Source organism: Chelonoidis abingdonii, chromosome 10 (assembly GCF_003597395.2).
Source record: "Chelonoidis abingdonii isolate Lonesome George chromosome 10, CheloAbing_2.0, whole genome shotgun sequence".
Classification (NCBI taxonomy): domain Eukaryota; kingdom Metazoa; phylum Chordata; order Testudines; family Testudinidae; genus Chelonoidis; species Chelonoidis abingdonii.
Genome location: NC_133778.1, coordinates 42,256,521 through 42,274,469, shown reverse-complemented (window position 1 = coordinate 42,274,469; position 17,949 = coordinate 42,256,521). Strand labels below are relative to the sequence as shown.

Sequence of the window (17,949 nt, the reverse complement as noted above, 5' to 3'; positions counted from 1 at the left end):
AAGAATCAACCTACTCAATGACTGTCACGCTGACATTAACCTAAGAGATAGACTAATGCTTGGAGTTATAAATCCTCCTGTTTGTGTTAATCAGTCCATCAACAATAAATGGTGATCCGTCAACAAACTGTCTTTGATTTGCACCACTCTAACACAACTGTCTTCTTCTAATACATTACTTAGATTACAAAATCTAAATCCTTTGGGGGTGGGAGCTAATGGGCAGCTGCCTTTTGCTGATAACCACAACATAGACAGTCTTTTGTTTTCAGGAAATCTGGAGGAAGGAGAGTGCAGAGCAGGCACCCTCTAAATATTTTAGAGTATTTATCAAGTCAGATACCTGCAAGAAGTGGGTATTATTTTAATTCTTACAAATGGAAGCAGAGAGGGAGTATTTACATTCCTGCACAAAGATGTACAAGGTTACAAAGATGTACGTAAACCAGACAGAATCTAATGCTGCACAAAAAGATTTTTATTTTTTTCCCCAGTTATAACGGGGAAGTCTACATTCATTAAAGTTATTACAGTCAGCTTGCTTTTCACAGGCGGCAATCAGTCAGGCTGTCAGTTAAACATACCATTGGCAGCACACTGTTTTCCCTGTTGATCACCCACAGACCTAAAGCCATCAGCACAGAAACATTCGTAACTTCCTTTGGAATTCTTACAGTCCTGGGGGCAGGTTCCAAAGATCTCACACTCATTGATATCTAAACACAAATGAAGAGAGAAAATATCTCATGTTTAATTGTTTCCTTAGCTGAACTAGTCACATTTATAATTTCAACATTCTGATTTGGGGCAACTAGTGGGATGGAACACAAAGGGGGCACCAACCAAAGAGGGGCATATGGCCTCATGACGTAGCACCCTTCATGACTCCTCCCCATCCCACCCCCAGCCTGGGGCCCCTGCGCTATCCCCATCCGGCCCCTTCCCCATCCCATGTTACCTGCGGAGGGGGGCTCGGTCCCGCTGTGCTGCACCACGCCGGGCAGTGCCCCCTCCCATGCAGCATGGCTGAAAGCTGCCTGGGACCTGGGAGAGTGCTGCTGCCCCATCCCAGCACATTACCCGGTCGGCGGCTGGCAGGGGAGGAGGCTCTGTCCCACTTTGCTGAGCTGCTGCACCGCACTGGGCAACATTCCCCGCCGGGCAGCATGGCCGGAAGCGTGTGAACAACTAGGACTCACTGTCAGCTCCATCCCAAAAGAGGAAGCTGTGTGTGGCAGGTAGAAAAGTGTGGAGTGGCCCCAGCCCACCTCACCCGAATCCTGGTGTATAAACTGGGGGACCTCTGCTCCTCCTCAGGGGAAGGGCCTTTGCAGCTGCTTTGGTGGGTGGAGACAAAGGGGCCCCATGCCTCTGTCTCTGCCTCTCTGGGAAAGGACACCACCATTCCCACTCCAAGGGGTAGGGAAGGACTTTAGAGCAGGGGCAAGGCCATATGAGGATGAACCCACAAGGGGCCTCATGTCAGGGTGTGTCTAGGGCCTTAGATTGTTCTAATCTGGCCTTGCACATGCCAAGACCCCCAGGATGTGATGTGCTCTGCCCTGTTAATTGATTCTAAAATGACATCACAGGCTCCCACGTTTATTCTGTCTCAGTCATTTCCAGATCCAGTGTGCTTGTATCACTAATGTTTGTTCTGTCAGTCTGGGACTGAGAGTCCGGCTAGGTTCTTTCCACGGAGCACATCGTCACCAGCATTAAAGGTTCTGTGGGCCAAATGCTGTCCTCAGCACCACTTCAGTGTATACCTGTGCAAACCCCCTTCTTGGAATTTAATAAACAATTCTTTAGACTGAACTGACAGACTAGAATCCAACTCGCTCGCTCTTAGATGTGCCTGGGTCTGTGTCACTAGGTAGAGTAAGAAGCAATACACATTTATTTTCATCTGTAAAGCAAGGATACATTACACTAACTACACAGGGAACAGAGCTATTGAGCAACAGTGTAGAACTGCACTGCAAGCAAGTTAGTGAATTTCTCAGAGCAGAAGCTAAATATTGACAGTGGTAACTCAGATATGATCTAGCCTTAAGTCAGTGGAAAGCCCTCCCTTTATTTCAATGCAGCTGGATCAAGCCATAAAGCTCTAATTCAGCAAATAAGAATGTGTTTACCTTTAAACATCTGAGCACTCCCATTAAAGTCAAGGGAGCTACTCACATGCTTAAAATTAAGCATAGGTTTAAGTTCTTTGCTGTACCGGGGCCTAAATTCTGGGAGAGAAAATATATTTCAGCCACCAAATCTGTGTCAGAAAAGGTCCAGTGAAGTGCAAAAATCCCCTTTGCATGCGATAATGAATAGTTACATCTAAATTATTGTACCAAAACTAAATTGAACATCTTTCATGGAGAAAATTAATAGAATATTGAAAATACCATCGCAGGAGTTCCGGTTCAGCTCACTGGCATTGTACCCTGGCCTACAGGAACAGATAAAGCCTTCTCCACTTAAGTTGGTACAGTTATGTTCACAGATATTTTCAGCACAAGTTCGTCCAGTTCCTGAGTCTGAAAAGAATGTAAATAATTATAATTGGAAAAGCATAAATTATATTGAGAGCTACAGTTTCCATTATTTTCTCTTATTTGCAAACAATTTTCCAATATTAAGTTGGCCTTCTTCTTTCCTCCTCAGAAAAAACTTTCAGCAGACATGAAGGTCTTTCAGGGATTTCCCTGGCCACGGTACTACTTACTAATGACAGAGAGGTCAGGAAACTCTCAGGCGGGATCATGACGCTGTCATATTGAATGACCTCATTACCCACCCAGCCTCACACAGCACTAAAGGGAATGATATAAAATATCAGACACCAGTTCAAAGCAGTTGCAACTATTCCAGGGATTTGGATAGGTTGACAGCCTCACTACAACCATCACCTCCCTCCCATCTCACAACCAAACAGAAAGTTTGCTAAATTCCTTTGACATGTGATATAGACCTATTTCAGCTGTACTTTGGAATTAGGGTGGGTACCTATTTCATGTAAGTCCTGATCCAACCTTTACTGAAGTCAGTGAACTCCATTTACTGTAGTGGCCTTTGGATCAGGCCTCACATGGGAAGAAGCAAGGGATCTCTGACACAGGGACCCCTAGTGCCAACTGGCAGAGGACACAAAGAGGATGCATGGGGTTTTACAGGGATCCCCTGGGTCAGGCATCTGCATAATAATTCACCAAAGGCTGGCTATGAGGTTTCTATTGAGAGCCAGCAGTCCGCTGTTCGCCATAATCACTGCAAAATGTACGCTCATATAATAATTAAAAGCTATACAATTACACTGGAAATTATGTTCCTAAAGCCTGGAAGTTAAAGGCAGGTCACCAGGAGGTGACATGCCTTAGACAGGTTCCTTTCAGGTAGGGGCTAGCAGACACATATCTCTGTCTGGTCATGAGTGTATTGTACATTGTATGTATCACAATGAAGACCTGTTTGTATTACTGAGCCTGATGCTAATCAAGAGATTATGAAATCACAAGGGAGGAAAGCTGCAGGAAAATACAAAAACAGCAGAGGGTATCCTGTTTACAAGTGAAGACAACGGATTTTGGGGATATAACTGGGAGTCCTGAGGTGCACCTGGATCCTTCACCAAGAAGACAAACTGTCAGCACGTTCTGTCTTACAAAAGGAGGGTCACAGCCAACCTGACTGGAAAACACCGCAAAGACTTTGGGTGAGCTAAACTTCATTATTATTGTTATTTAAGTCTAGGATCTATAACACGTTATGATTTTAATTTAGATGTAACTATTTGTTTCCAGTACTTTTACATGATACTTCTCTTATCTCTAGTCTCTTTTAAAGAAACTTAGACTTGTTTTCACTATAAACATATCTAATGTGCTGTGTGTAAATGAAGCAGTGATCTAAGGTGATCCTGGTAAGCTGGGGTGCACTGCTTCTTTGGGACCAGCAAATCTGAGACTACTGTGAATGGCCAGAACAGGGTTGGATGCTACAGTGAGACACTGGGGGAGGGGCAAGGGGACGGCACTCACGGGTTGGATAGTGCCTATGACCAACCTACAGTGGGACAGCAGAGCCTGCGTAGGCTGAGAGGAGAGTGTTTGTGTTGCCTGTGGCTGGTGGAGTCAGGGAGCTGACCCATGGCAGGCACAGAGAATGTTTCTTCACACTAAGAGCAGATGGTAGCAAGGCACCTTACCCTGGGTACCTCTGAGAAGTGTCACATGTGATATAGTACAGCAGCTGCTAAAACTGGTACTTTTGCCATTGCAGTTAGAACCTATATAGCTAAACTGGTAAAGTACAACACATTTACAGAAATTACTCTGACACTTAGAAAATACAGCAAGTAGATCTATAACATATAAGTAGAAACAGTTAAATAGCAAATGTGTATTGACACAAGATGAAGAAGGATGCAGATTTATGCCAAAATATTATTTCACTAACTCAATTAACTGTTTATGTCCTACAACTATATATCAATGCTAATTACAATAATTATACACACATCTTTATATACATATACATTATATATATATATACACACACACACAAACACAGTCCCTTTGCATTCATATTTAAAATTTATATCTGCAATTAAAGTTAGACATCTTTTATTCCCATCACAAAACAAAAGATATTTGTCATCCTGATTAGGTTTATAGCACTATTTAGTGTTATTTATTCTCTCTCTGCTTAATGCTGATGTTCGAAGCTGGAAAGGATCCAACTGCCATCAGTCTGGCTTGAGTTCATGTCTGCCCATGAACAGTACTGGGCTGAATGCCAGCAAAATGTCTGATTTGCACCATTTCACATCCTTCTTATACTTTTACATTTTCATCAGGTCACATAATTATTTTCCACTACTCAAAGTCCACTGGGATGGATGTGAAATAGAGATGCAGGCTACAGAAAATGCAGAGATGCAGGATGTGAAATAGAGATGCAGAAAAGACCATGCTAGCAGTTTGAGAGTTATTTGTGATATGCGACCATACTAGGTTTTAATCCCCAGTGCATCATTTGGCACATTTTCACCTGAAGCCATAAACACCTGACAAACTGAAATCACAAGTGAATACTCAAATTAGGAATCTAAGATGTCTGCCTATTGCAATCAAAATGCTTTATTCGGGTGGACTCCTCTAGGATCTCTCTGCACTCCCTATCACACAAAGTTTACACAAGGTTTCCACATTGCAGTGACTCTCCTGATTAGGTCTCTGTCATCTTGTGAAAAACTGTTAAGAAGGCTGATAACTGGAGGTGACTTCAATCTGAGCACTGGCCAATAGGGTGCTGGTGTGAGATGAGTTGTTCACTTTCTCCTGAGATGGGTACTGAGCTGGTGAAAATTATCCTAGCTCTATTGACTTCCGAGGAGCTATGACAATTTATGGCAGTTCAGGGTCTGCTCTGACCTCCACAGCATATCCCATTTTGGAACAAGACCAAATTGCTTCTTGTGAAGCTGTACTAAACGTCTGTCTCAAATCTGGACTTAGAGTTCAGCATCTGAGTGTTTACTGTGAACCTTCCCCAAGCTTATACCCAGCTTGGATCTATTCTCGCTGCCACCAGCCAGGAATTTACAGGGCCTGACTCCCTTTCCCTCTCTCTGGTCTCCCCAACCCTTCCCTGGGGGGACCCCAAGAACCCAAATCCCTTGGGTCTCCCTATCTCAACGGGAAAACAAGCTCTTCCCCCTTGTCTCCTCGTTATCTGCTCCCCCGCTTCCCCCTCCCTTTTCCCTGGATGAGCCTGGGCGATGCAGTACTTAACTCCTTGAAGGCAAAACAAAGAGGGAAATCACCCTCCCCCTGAGGCGATGCATTCAAATCTAGTAAAGCTAATATAAAGAGATTTTCCAACCCCCCTTCCTGTAGCCTCACCAGAGAAACCCCAAAAACCTCAGCCAGGTTTTAAAAAAGAACTTTATATAAAAAGAAAGAAAATACAAAACAATAATCTTGCATTAAGAAACTCAATACAGGCTCTTGCTTATAAGAAAATATGAATAAACAGTCTGATTTAAAAGATAGCCCGGTTTAAACCAGTCCAGCAAATCAACACACCTGTAAATACAACACAAAGCTCATCACAGCCGAATTACTTTGTTTCCTTTTTGTACTCACAGATGTTTAGGAGAAGATTTGAAAGAAGAGGGAGTTAGAAGAAAAGCTTGCTTTCTCACAGCCGAGGAAAACAAAAAGACCCAGAAAAAAGCCAAAAACCTTGCAGAGGTTCCCACCCTTCCTTTTGAAAATCCTGTTTCCTGATTGGTCCTCTGGTCAGGTGTTTGGTTCCCTTTGTAAACCCTTAACAGTAAAAGAAAATTAACCCTTACCTTACCTATCTACTTATGACAGAAGCACAAGACTCTTAGCCTAAACTTGCACAGTTCAGGACACTGAGTTTCTTAGTTTGCAAATGACAATGTTTTGGAAAGATATGCAGCGGGTGATAAGATAACAGAAGCAAAAAGCTGTTCCAAGGGATTATATTTTAGCTCTAGTTGATACTATATGTTTATTATTTCTGTTTCAAAAACTGCTTTTATTTCAATTGTACTGATTACTACTACACTGCGTAACGACAATATTGTTACTTACTGCAGCCTATTTCATCAAAATGGTCTCCACAATCATCATAATTGTCGCACACGTAATGTAGAGGAATGCAGTTTCCATTACCACATTTGAATTCTTCAGCCATACAAGGTCTTGGGGTAGGTTCTCTACCTACAATTCAAAAGACACACACTACTGTCACCTACATAGCCTACCAAAACCCACAAGTTAGGCATTATTCCTTTCACAGAGGAGGGAAGTGAGGCACAGAGAAGTTTAATAACTTGATCCCGTGAGTCAGGAAGTCTGTGGCATAGTTCTGCCGATTCCCAGTCCTGTGCCTCATCTCAAAAACCAGACTTCCTCCTTCTACAGACATACAAGGGCTATTTCATAAACGCTTTTTGTTACACATTTTCTACTGAACAGTGGATTCAACTTCTTGCTTTGGCAAGGGTATTAATATCTTTTATCTCTATATTTTATACTTTAACTCGAGTCTTTGATATTTTAGTTTAGTTGAGATCATTCTAGCATATACAACATGCTATTACAATTACATGACATTGGGTAATTTAAAAAGTCAGTAAATAATAAATATTCTTAAGCTTGGAGGCAAATTCTGCTATGAAACGTGCACATGCAAGTCCCATCGAGTCAGTGGGTACTGTGAATATATCTGGGAGCAGAACTTTGCACTGTACAATAAAGATATATAATAGAATGTATCTATTATTACAGGTGCTAATTCCCGAATGCTATAACTGATTCTTTATGGGCAGACTCATGTGTAGAGCCCCAGTGAAATCAGTGTGGTTCCTTGTGAGTGCAGGAGTCTACCCATGCAGAACTAGTTACAGCATCAGGGCCTAAACACTTAATATCCCGATAAGCACTATTCAGGACTCAATATTGTTGAGACATGCATAACAATGGTAAGAATTCAGAGACAAGTGTGTTCAAAACAACTTCAAGAACATTTGCCACCCTGACCATTACTGAATTGTCAATTCTTTCTTCTTCATTATTTTAAATAGACTATACCATAAAAATATAATTTGATAATTTTTTTCAGACTATATTGATTTATCAGCATGCTTATGGCATACTGTGGGCATACTATTGCTGGGGGCGGGATTGTTACCCATTAAACCTATACTTGCATCTATATGCTGCAAATATTCTGTGTTATAATAACCACAGTTCAATTCGTTTCCTGCAGAACATTAGTTTTAAAATATTTGTTTCATTTTGTTATTCAATGTTGATGGTTTTCATTATTATTATTAAACATTACAAATACCGTACATTGATGGAAGTCTGAGTCTAGGATTACTAGAAAATAAAGCTACTAATTACTGAATAAAATTGGCTGTGCATGTGTAAACGTACAGTGTTCCTCTTTCTCATCGCTTCCATCTCCACAGTCATCCTCCTGGTTGCACAGCTCGTGACTGTAGATACAGCGATTATTTTCACAGCGGAAACGGAATGGTGGTTCACAGGGAATATCCACTGAAATGAAGTATATCAAATAAGCAAGTATGATGCAAACACTTACTGCATACAATCCATCAAAGCAATACGTCACTTTTTTCGGCTACCATGTGCCTCTATTTTAAAAAGCACTAGTCTTCCAGGCCAAAAGTAAACATATTCTTCGGACAGGGCATTGAATTAGGTTTGTTTAAAGATCACCTAAAATCTGTGTTTATGACATAGTGATAATCAACTTTCTTGAAAAAGGTAGTGTGTATCCCAGACAGCAAACATTCACCACTACTGCAGGGAATATAATGCAGTAGTCACAATGCTAGTTTGTGCTCTATAGCTTTCTAGACAACACCAGAAATCATTTCATGAAAAGCCCACCCAATTTATAAATGCAGTTGTCGTGGCTGCCTCAGCTGTATGTAACATATCTTTTTCATAGGTATTGGTCAAAATTTCCAAACTTGAGTGCCTAAATTTAGGACCCATAATCCATATTGAAGAACATGCCCTGACTCTAATGGGAGTTGAGGATGCTCAGCACCATTGAAAATCACTAAATTTCAGTTTAGGGTCCTAATTTTAGGCACCCAGTCTTGAAAATGCTGCCTGTTCTTCACATTTCTAATTGCTACAGGGATTGTCTCTCATCATTTGATTTCTCCCCTCTTTTACAGATGCATATTTAGATGCTTGGAAAACAATGAATGAGAGAATATGAAGTGAATTTAAACATGCTTCACGTGAAACAAAACCACAAGAGAGAGTATGAAGTGAATTTAAACATGCTTCATGTGAAACAACACTTTCTTGGTGGCTCTCTTTACCAAAACCTATGAGAACCTCCAGTTAAAAGAACATATTTATGATTTACCTCTTACTTCTGTACCACTAATGATTGTAATTATGTAGTTTTACTAATGGAGTCAACATTGTTCATTTTTATTTAATTTTTCTCTCTTACAGCAAAGGTGAAGTTCTTCATCAGAGTCATCTCCACAGTCATTGTCACCATCACATTTCCAATGTGGCTGGATACAGACATGGTTTTTACACTCAAACAACATAGGTGGACAGTATGTGCCATTAGGATAGCGTGTTGCTGGTGAAAAGAAATTTGATTTTTAGTATAAACAAGTTAGCTTGATCTGAAATAACATTCAGGCATTTCCTAGGTCATTATTTCTTCTAAATCCTCTTCTCTACAGAAGAAGAGGGATAAAAGGTTTGCAGGAATAGCAGATTGCAAGGGCTGAGGGCCGCTGGCTAAGTATGTTGATTAATTTAGATTAAGATTTTACAAAGCTAAATAGTACACTAAAGTTACTGCCAGAGACCTCAGAACCACAATACGGTGGTGTGAGTTTTACTGGTGCTGTTTGCGTATATCACCAGCAATCCATTAATATAATCTACACAAATTTTATCCAGCACGCCCGGTGAATGGTCAGGGAATTAACCAGATAATTAATTATTAATTTATTCACACTGATAAAGTGTCCATCCAATTATGTTGATCCTATACAAAATTTGAAAACAACAACTCACAAGATCAAGAGACCATACATGGACCTCCCCCTCCTTCACCTCACACAAACAACCACTCTCCAAATCATTTTTCTTTCACCAACTTCTACAGCCCATCAGTTGCTTTCCAGCAATCTTCTTTCCCAGGGAAAATATGTGATTTACGGCATGCCACAAAGGATGTCTAATCCAGCCTCTGTTGGACCAAATATGCTGGGAAATAAACTCCAGAATATAGGACCCATCACTGAAAATGTCCTGACTCTCCTCCTTCCCACTTAATCCACGGTTTCTAGTTCAACTGCCTGGAAGGATGATCACAGCTGCTGTGACAGGAGCATAGAAGAACGACATTATCCCAGGTACCAAGGCCCCAAACCATTTGGGCTCTATAGATGAAAACCTTAAACTTCACCTGGGAATCATCCAGCAGCCAGTATAGCTCTATTAATGCACAGGTGTGAAATGTCCCCTAAAAAACACCGCTTAATGAGGAAGCAGTCACAGTCTGCATGAGCTGCAACTCCCAAATGATCTTAAAACGTAGCCCAGTGTAGAGATCAGAGCCAAAATCCAGACTGGAGACGACAAACAGCAAAACACTTTGTTTCCCTTGTTTCATTGATAGTGGGGGGAAGGGAAGAGGAATGAGACCATCTAAGGCCCTGTGCACATTATAAAATCAGCCACATTAGCCTGTTACAGTAGAGTAGGCCTTGAAATGTTTAAAAAGCCGTTCTGTCTTGCAGCGTAGCTGGGACAGAACAAAATCCACACACTGTGCTAGCCCATCCTTGCAAAGAGCAGGGCTTCTTGGGCATCACTCTCTCCAGCAGGTTTATTCATAATTTGCCAGTGGAATACCTGAGAATCCATTAATATATTAAAAAAATAGTTCAATGTATTACATTTTTTCCTGAATTATTACTGAAGTCATTTGAGTGGCAGATATTCAATACCACTCAGGATTTTGTCTGTTGTATTAAACAGACAATAAAGAGTAAGTTTCTGTAAAATTAAAGTGTGTCTTATGTGCTGTTCTTCCCGCATAAATTCCCACCACATGCTTTAAACTCACGACAAGTTGCTTCATCAGAGAAATCAAGACAGTCTGCACTTCCATCACATCTGAAGCGTTCTGCAACACAATGCCCACTGCTACATTGGAAATATCCAGGATGACATGTCCTCAGCTCTAAAAAGATTCCAAAATGATTAGTGAAATGTCTTCACATGAAAAACAAGATGAAAGTGGATATTTTTCATAGACAGAGATACCATTAAAAACTGGGTATTCACCATCCACACTATCTAAATGTATCATAGTATTTGTGGCATATGCTGTTCCAAATAAAGGTAAATAATGTAGTGCAGTATAGGTTGCTTCACTAATGCTCTTTGATGTAAAATATGGTTTTGTAGAATGATTTCAAACTTTAGTTTCTAATATGATGAAATGACACCCAAAAATCAATACGCACCACAGTCACGTTCATCTGAATTGTCTTCACAGTCATCATCATGGTCACAAATCCACCGAGAAGGAATGCAGCGCAAATTATCACAACGGTATTCACTTTCTGTGCATTCGCGAGGGCCTTCGATTTAAAGACAAGTGCAAAGAACATGTGAAGTCACTCAACTGTAACTCTAAACATCCAAGCCTGTCTCATTAAAATAGGCAAAATGATTGCAGGGTGAGATGTGAAACAATCATTAAAATGGCAAGTTGATATTTCTGCATACAGATTATGTGACAGTAAACATTTCATGTCTCTCTAGAGTGCCGTGGGTTAACTCATCTCAAGCTTTGTTTTATTACATTACCCAAGAGTCATTTTTATCTTGAGGAAATTACATCTCCTAATCAGAAAATAATAAATTCAGTTTGGGCTTGATCCTGCACTCTTTACTCAGGGAAATGTTTTTACCCACACACATGCGCGCACGCATGCGCGTGCAGGATTGAGCCCTTAAACTCTAGTGGAAATCGGGACTAATACTTTCACATACATTATAACTACCATTACCTCTGTACAATACAGAGGTTATTCTTAACAGCATTCCAAATGGCTCAGCAGCAATAATACAGACTACACAGTGGAACAACTGAACTCTTGCAATTAAGAACAACATGCCCGAGTTTCCAAAGAAATAGGAGGCTATATGTGAAAAGCAAGGAATACTAAAATATCATGAGAGTGGAGTGACAACTCACTGCAGTTGTTCTCATCAGACCCATCTCCACAGTCATTATCTCCATCACACTTCCAGCGCAGCGGGATGCATCGGTGATTATCACAGCGGAAATCTCCCAAAGGATTGCAAGTCATCTCCTCTGCAAAGCGCATAATTTGTCACCAAGACAATAAACCAGCATACATTAGCATACTCTTGAATATGCTTTGGACAGGGTAGAGAGATGCTTAGAGTAGGATAGGATGCTTTGGCTAGGGTAGAGTTCCATACCATAAACCGAGTCAAGCAGTTAGGAAACATCCCATCAAGTAAAGATATAGGATTGGGAGGGGAATGCTCAGGAAGAGACTTTACACTTTCACAGTAATTTTCTGGACATACCCATTTTCTAGAATCCCAACACAAGGACTGCAGAGCCAGGGAGTCCTAAAACAACCATCCTATATCCTACTTGTGCGAAACAACAATTCTACTGTCTCTCAGAAGAGGAAAGTATAAAACAACCAGCATCGACAGAAACAAATATTAGCTGCAGAATAAACGATTTGGTGGAAGAAAAATGGGTATGTGTATATGGGTATGTATCTGGTGACTCTTGGCGTGGCACACACCTTTACTGACAAACAGCCAGAGCTGAAAGCCATATGGTACACTGTAGGCCAGACTGCCACAACCTGTTTTTCCCTGGGTTATTCTGATGTAGATGCTGTGAACTCATGGCCTGCAAACTTAGTTTGTAGCATTTCAAAAGGTCTCAAAACAACTCTTGCAGCATCATAAATCCTCAACACTAGTGATTTTGGTACAGTGTATGCCCAATTGACAGTTGGAAGCAGTTTTGAAAATATGCAAAAAGAAAACTGAATGACAGCTTTCATGCGTAAGCTCAAAAATTTGTCTCTCTCAGCAAACAGAAGTTGGTCCAACAAAAGATATTACCTCACCCACCTTGTCTCACTAACATCCTGAGACCAACACAGCTACAACAACACAGCTCTCATGCGTGTTCCTATATGTGAAATTCGGGAGCAGGAAACTATATTTCCCTCTGTTTTATTCAGTAATAAGCAGAGAATCAACAATCAATAATAAATAGTACAATAATCATCATAATCTAGCTTTCAGGGGGTATAGCATGTGAGGTACACAATGACCTATAGTGAATTGTTGTCCACAGAATTTTTCTCCATGCAAATGGATATCAGTGAAATGGACTGATAGAAAATGAAAGAAGTACAAGCATATTAATTATCACTGACAAGAATTTCATGATGCTTTTATAGCGTGGAGGAATATTCGCCGCATACGTCATTTCAGAAAAAAGCTTTTCCCTACACCTACCACAGCCTTGTTCATCACTGTTGTCTCTGCAGTCATCATACCCATTGCATAGCGCCCACAGTGGAATACAGCGGTAATTGGTTCTACAGCTGAATTCTGTGTGGTTATCACACCGATAGGCAGGACCCACTAAAACACAAGAGAGAGTTGTCAAAGAACATTGTATTACTTCTGTATGCTCATGACTTAAACATCTGATTTCTGTTTTACGGAGAACTAATTCCATTAAAAGAAGTCAACAATTGAAAAAAACACCTGCCAGGTCAAATAGCCCATCTCCCTGCTGGTGCACAATGGAGTCCTCTTATACAGTTACCAGCATTTTGTCCTCTCTGTTTTTATGTTAAGTGACTGGGTATCCACCATTTTGCATGGGCAATTATTTCCATTAGGCACCATCAGGAAGTTTTCCCTGATAATCAGACTAACTTTCCCCTTTCTTAATTTCATCTCATTTCAGAGTTATACCTGCTCCTTCATGCACTAAATAATTTCTTTCCTTCCTTGATGACTATTCTTCAAATATTTAACTTTTATCATGTCCTCCTCTGGGGCTAGATTGAGCCATTAGGCTCAGCCCTCTGTAAAGGATGGCAAGTAGCTGTGCCCAATGCAGGAAACACAGCAGGAGGGAACTTGGCTTCCCTGCTACTGGAGCCGTTTACTGTGGTAAGGAAAGGCCCTAGCAGGGAGGCAGTGTGGAAGGGCTCTGGCAGCTCCCCACTGCCTCCCCCTTGCCAGAACCTTTCCCCACTGCCAGAGCTTTCCAATGTGGTGAGCTCCAGCAGTGCGACCCTACACTGCTAACATAACAGTGTAGACAGAGACACTGTTTGGGCATGTGGAGAGCCACATAGGATCTATACCTCATGGTTCTGGTATGTCTGTACTCTGTTTGCCTAAGGCTACACCTCACCATCTAACCACTGTTTATATCCATGCTGGCTGGGTGTGCAGTGTCTGTGCTCTACACGCTGCTGTAAGGGTTGATGTACTTAAACATACAACTCAGCACTGCACTGGCCTTTTCAGCTGTCTCATTGCATGCAAACTCCCTGTCAATTTGCTGACTATTATTACTCGTAGGTCACATTACTGCTTTCCAGCTTTCAGACTGCTGCTGTTCAGACTATTTTATTCCAGTTCTATTAGCTTGCATTTCTCCAAGCTAAATTTCATTTAAATTTGTTGTTTTCTATCTAGGTGCTTTTTTATTATTTCTCTGTCATTCCAGAAACCCACAACTCCTCCTTATTTAGTAGCATTTGTAAATTTCATTAATATATTGTTTACTCACTCTTCCAGATCATTAAACAAATATTGATGAAAACCAGGCCTAGCACAGATCTCTGGAGCACCCAACGCAATAGCTTCCCTGCAACTTGACATTTTGTGGTTTATCATAACCCTTTACTCACAAACTGTCAGATGTTTTTTCACCCACACGACTGTGTTCATATCCACGTCAATAAGATTTAAATTTGAAAGTAAGAGATTTATGAGCAACTCTATTAAAAGATTCATGAAAATCCAAGTGTATTATGTCTGTCAATTTCCCTTCATCTGCTAATTTTACCAGTCTGGCAAGAGACACAATCAAATTTGCCTGGCTAGATCTGTTCTTTACAAACCATGTTGCTTGGGTTCTGAGTTCTTTACAAACGCACGATTGATTCAAAAACCTCATAGATGTTTAGTGACCTTTTCCCCCTGCAGTATTTGTTGCTTGGTATCTCATGAGACTCTCTTACCAAGTCACGAAGTGCTGTGTTGCAGTGCCAGTTACCTACTGCAGTTTAGCAGTCAGTTTGTAGGATTCATATCGCCTCAAAAGCTAACCTCTTGAAAATTAAGCAATGCCATTCACTCTGCCTATCATGCTATACTGTAGACAGCTGCCACTGATTTAGGGCTTACTGCATTCGTGGAACGGCTCGTCAGAGTGATCACCACAATCATCATCCACATCACATTTCCAGGACTGAGGGATGCAGCGGCCATTGTCACATTTAAACTGGCCTGGAGAACAGGTCCTACTGGCACAGTGAGAACTATCCTCATCTGAGTTATCCCCACAGTCATCTTCTTTATCACACTGCCAGGCTTCTGGGATACAGCGTTTGTTGGCACACTGCCACTGATGTGTCTCACACTGGTGATTAGCTGAAAGAATACACATTTTTATGAGGTTGGTGACGCTTATAGGAAAGATCTAGCCCTTCAGTGTTATGGGAACTGAATCTGTATTATGTCATCATAGCATATTAAGGAAATGCTAGTAACTCAATCTGAACTTAGAATTTACTTGTCCAGTTGAGACACTGACTTCTAATCCTGCGTGGCTACAGCCCACAGGCTGCTTTCACCCAGCTCTAAAATACTGCACTATACAACACAGAGCCTTTGGGGAGAAAAAAGAAGGGCACCTGAATGACAACATGACAGTGGGCCAGAGAGGAACCACTCTAGTTCCACCCAGCATACTCTCCTGCTAAACCAGCACGCTGCACACCAGGACACCTGGCACAAGTTCATGCTGCTCAGAGCACCATTAACTTTAGATCCACAGTTTCTATCTTCCTCAGAGGGAACTCATGCATAGTCACAGAGCAGAAGTCAATGTTAGGGGTCCGGCTGGTGAGGCTTGTGATGTTTGCAGAGTGGGAGTCACATTAAGTGCTAGCCTGTGAGCTGGGGCATTCACTTTGGCTTTCCACTAATCTCCAGCCTCCATGGTTTGGATACTTCTCCCACTGCCCCTTTTACATGCACACTAATCCCTTCCTCCAGGAAGAAAGAACACAGCATGATTTCTGCAAACTTCAACACTTCTAGCTTTTCTAGAGTACATTTTCCCCCTTAGGTAACTGTGTGATATACCCCAAAATCATCTGTATTCTACCCAATAAAATAGAGATATGTGAACTCAATATGCAGCTGTCAATTTCTTATCTTACATATTTAATAATCTCTTGTGCCTTACTTAAGAGCTCGACTGTTTGAAATTCATGTAAAATTGAGGTTTCTTTTAATTATGATGACATTACAGAAAATACTATTATATGCTAATGGAAGTCAGTGAAAATATCAATTATATGACTACACAACTTCCTTTTTTCATTCTCACTGCTCAGACTGCAACTCCCAATGTAATATTATTTACAAGAAGAGAATAATTAGCGTTCTAATTAGACACAAGCACATGAAACAAGATGGGTTTTAAAAATTGTTAATATACTGTCTCACAATTATAATTAGACGCCAACAATTTTTTTAAAAATTCCATCACATTCAGTTCTCCAAAACTGTCTGCCTGGGTGTATTGCATTTTGAGCAATTTTCATGTGAAATAATTTTTTTCATTGTTTAAAGATGCAGATTATAGTAAGAAGCAGCATGGTCTGATGGACTGAGCCGGGAGTTAGAAAATCTTCAGTTCTGATCCTGCCTCTAACACGCAGGGTTTGTCTACATAGAGTTGTTTGTTGAAGATGTTGTGCGGTAACTGCCCTACTAGCTCCTGCTAGCACAAACTAAAAGGTACTTAATTTGCATTAACCTAGTCCTGTTTGAAATGGGACAATGTGAACACAAACTAGGTATCTTTTAGTTTGCACGATTTAGTTAGTGCACGCTGCAGCTCACACCACTGAAGTCTGGACTGTGGGACCATGCAGACAAGTTCAACCTCATGGCGTTGCTTTGAGCAAAACACAATGAGATCTATTTTCCACTGCCTTGTATCTTACACTGGTGCAAGTGAAGCAAAGTCAGTGTAAAACATTTCCACTCTGATTTGGTAGCATTTACACCCCTTTTACCATCACTTTGCACTGGGGTAAAAGACTATGTAAGGTGCAAGGCAACAAAAAATCAGGCCTAACATCTGTAAAATAGGGATCATGATTCTCACCAACCTCTTAGGGCAGCTTATGTGGATTAAATGGCTAGTGTTTACACAATGTTTTGAACATGTGAAGTGCTACACATGTGTCAAGAATAATTATCTGACATTTACCACAAAGAACATGATCTTCATCTGATCTGTCAGGACAATCTGGCAGAGCATTACACAAGAAATGGGGACTAGTGCAGTTCCCATCACTACATTGGAACTGCCCAACACGACAATATCGGTGTGGGCAAGTCGGCGGTTCATCAGAGCCATCCCTGCAATCTCTCTGCCCATCACATTTCCACCAGATCGGTATGCACCTACAAAGAGAAAATAAATTTCCTTCGATGAAGCAATTACTTTACAGATGTCCAGCCATCCCTTTAAGGACCAATTGTGGACAAGCGTTTGCCAGTGACAAATCATCTTGCAACATTTGGCTTCAGATATTTCTTGAGCCTCAGTTCTACATGACATGAGGCCATTTGTCATGTGATTACAAAATATACCACAAAATGGTGTTGCCAGTAACAGATGTTGATGGTGAAACCTCTGTAACAGGCTCACGGCAAATTAATGTGGACTCAAGTTTGCAGTATTTTTGTGCAAACTGTCACTCTGGGCTTTCTTGAGACTCATCATTCAGACACCTAGGCAAGCCAGATGTTAGCTGGATAGGCTTAGAGAGACAGAGAACAAGATACATTTCCATAAGTGATCTGAAATTTAGATGGAGAATTCTATTAAGTGCATAAGTTTACCAGTGACCTAGCCATATAAGCAATGGGTGCTCCCGTGTGAGGCAGCATTAAGCCTGGCAGAATGGGCCACTGGAAAAACCCACCTGCCTACAGGAGTCTTGGGGTGGTGTAGAGCCAGGATAGCAAGCCTTATGCCTGTCCCCACAATTCTGGCTCC

General features: G+C 41.1%; 1 protein-coding gene across 1 annotated transcript in view; it reads right to left on the bottom strand.

The window, feature by feature from the left end:
- LRP2 (LDL receptor related protein 2) overlaps positions 1 to 17,949 on the bottom strand; it is a 207,185-nt gene that overhangs the window by 33,722 nt on the left and 155,514 nt on the right. The window contains exons 55-65 of the mRNA XM_075070134.1: positions 17,155 to 17,351; positions 15,054 to 15,299; positions 13,137 to 13,265; positions 11,815 to 11,934; positions 11,078 to 11,194; positions 10,675 to 10,791; positions 9,034 to 9,171; positions 7,971 to 8,093; positions 6,621 to 6,749; positions 2,403 to 2,534; positions 585 to 716 (exon numbers count right to left, since the gene is read on the bottom strand). Coding sequence (XP_074926235.1) covers positions 585 to 716; positions 2,403 to 2,534; positions 6,621 to 6,749; positions 7,971 to 8,093; positions 9,034 to 9,171; positions 10,675 to 10,791; positions 11,078 to 11,194; positions 11,815 to 11,934; positions 13,137 to 13,265; positions 15,054 to 15,299; positions 17,155 to 17,351 — 1,580 coding nt within the window. The remainder of the gene's footprint in view (positions 1 to 584; positions 717 to 2,402; positions 2,535 to 6,620; positions 6,750 to 7,970; positions 8,094 to 9,033; positions 9,172 to 10,674; positions 10,792 to 11,077; positions 11,195 to 11,814; positions 11,935 to 13,136; positions 13,266 to 15,053; positions 15,300 to 17,154; positions 17,352 to 17,949) is intronic.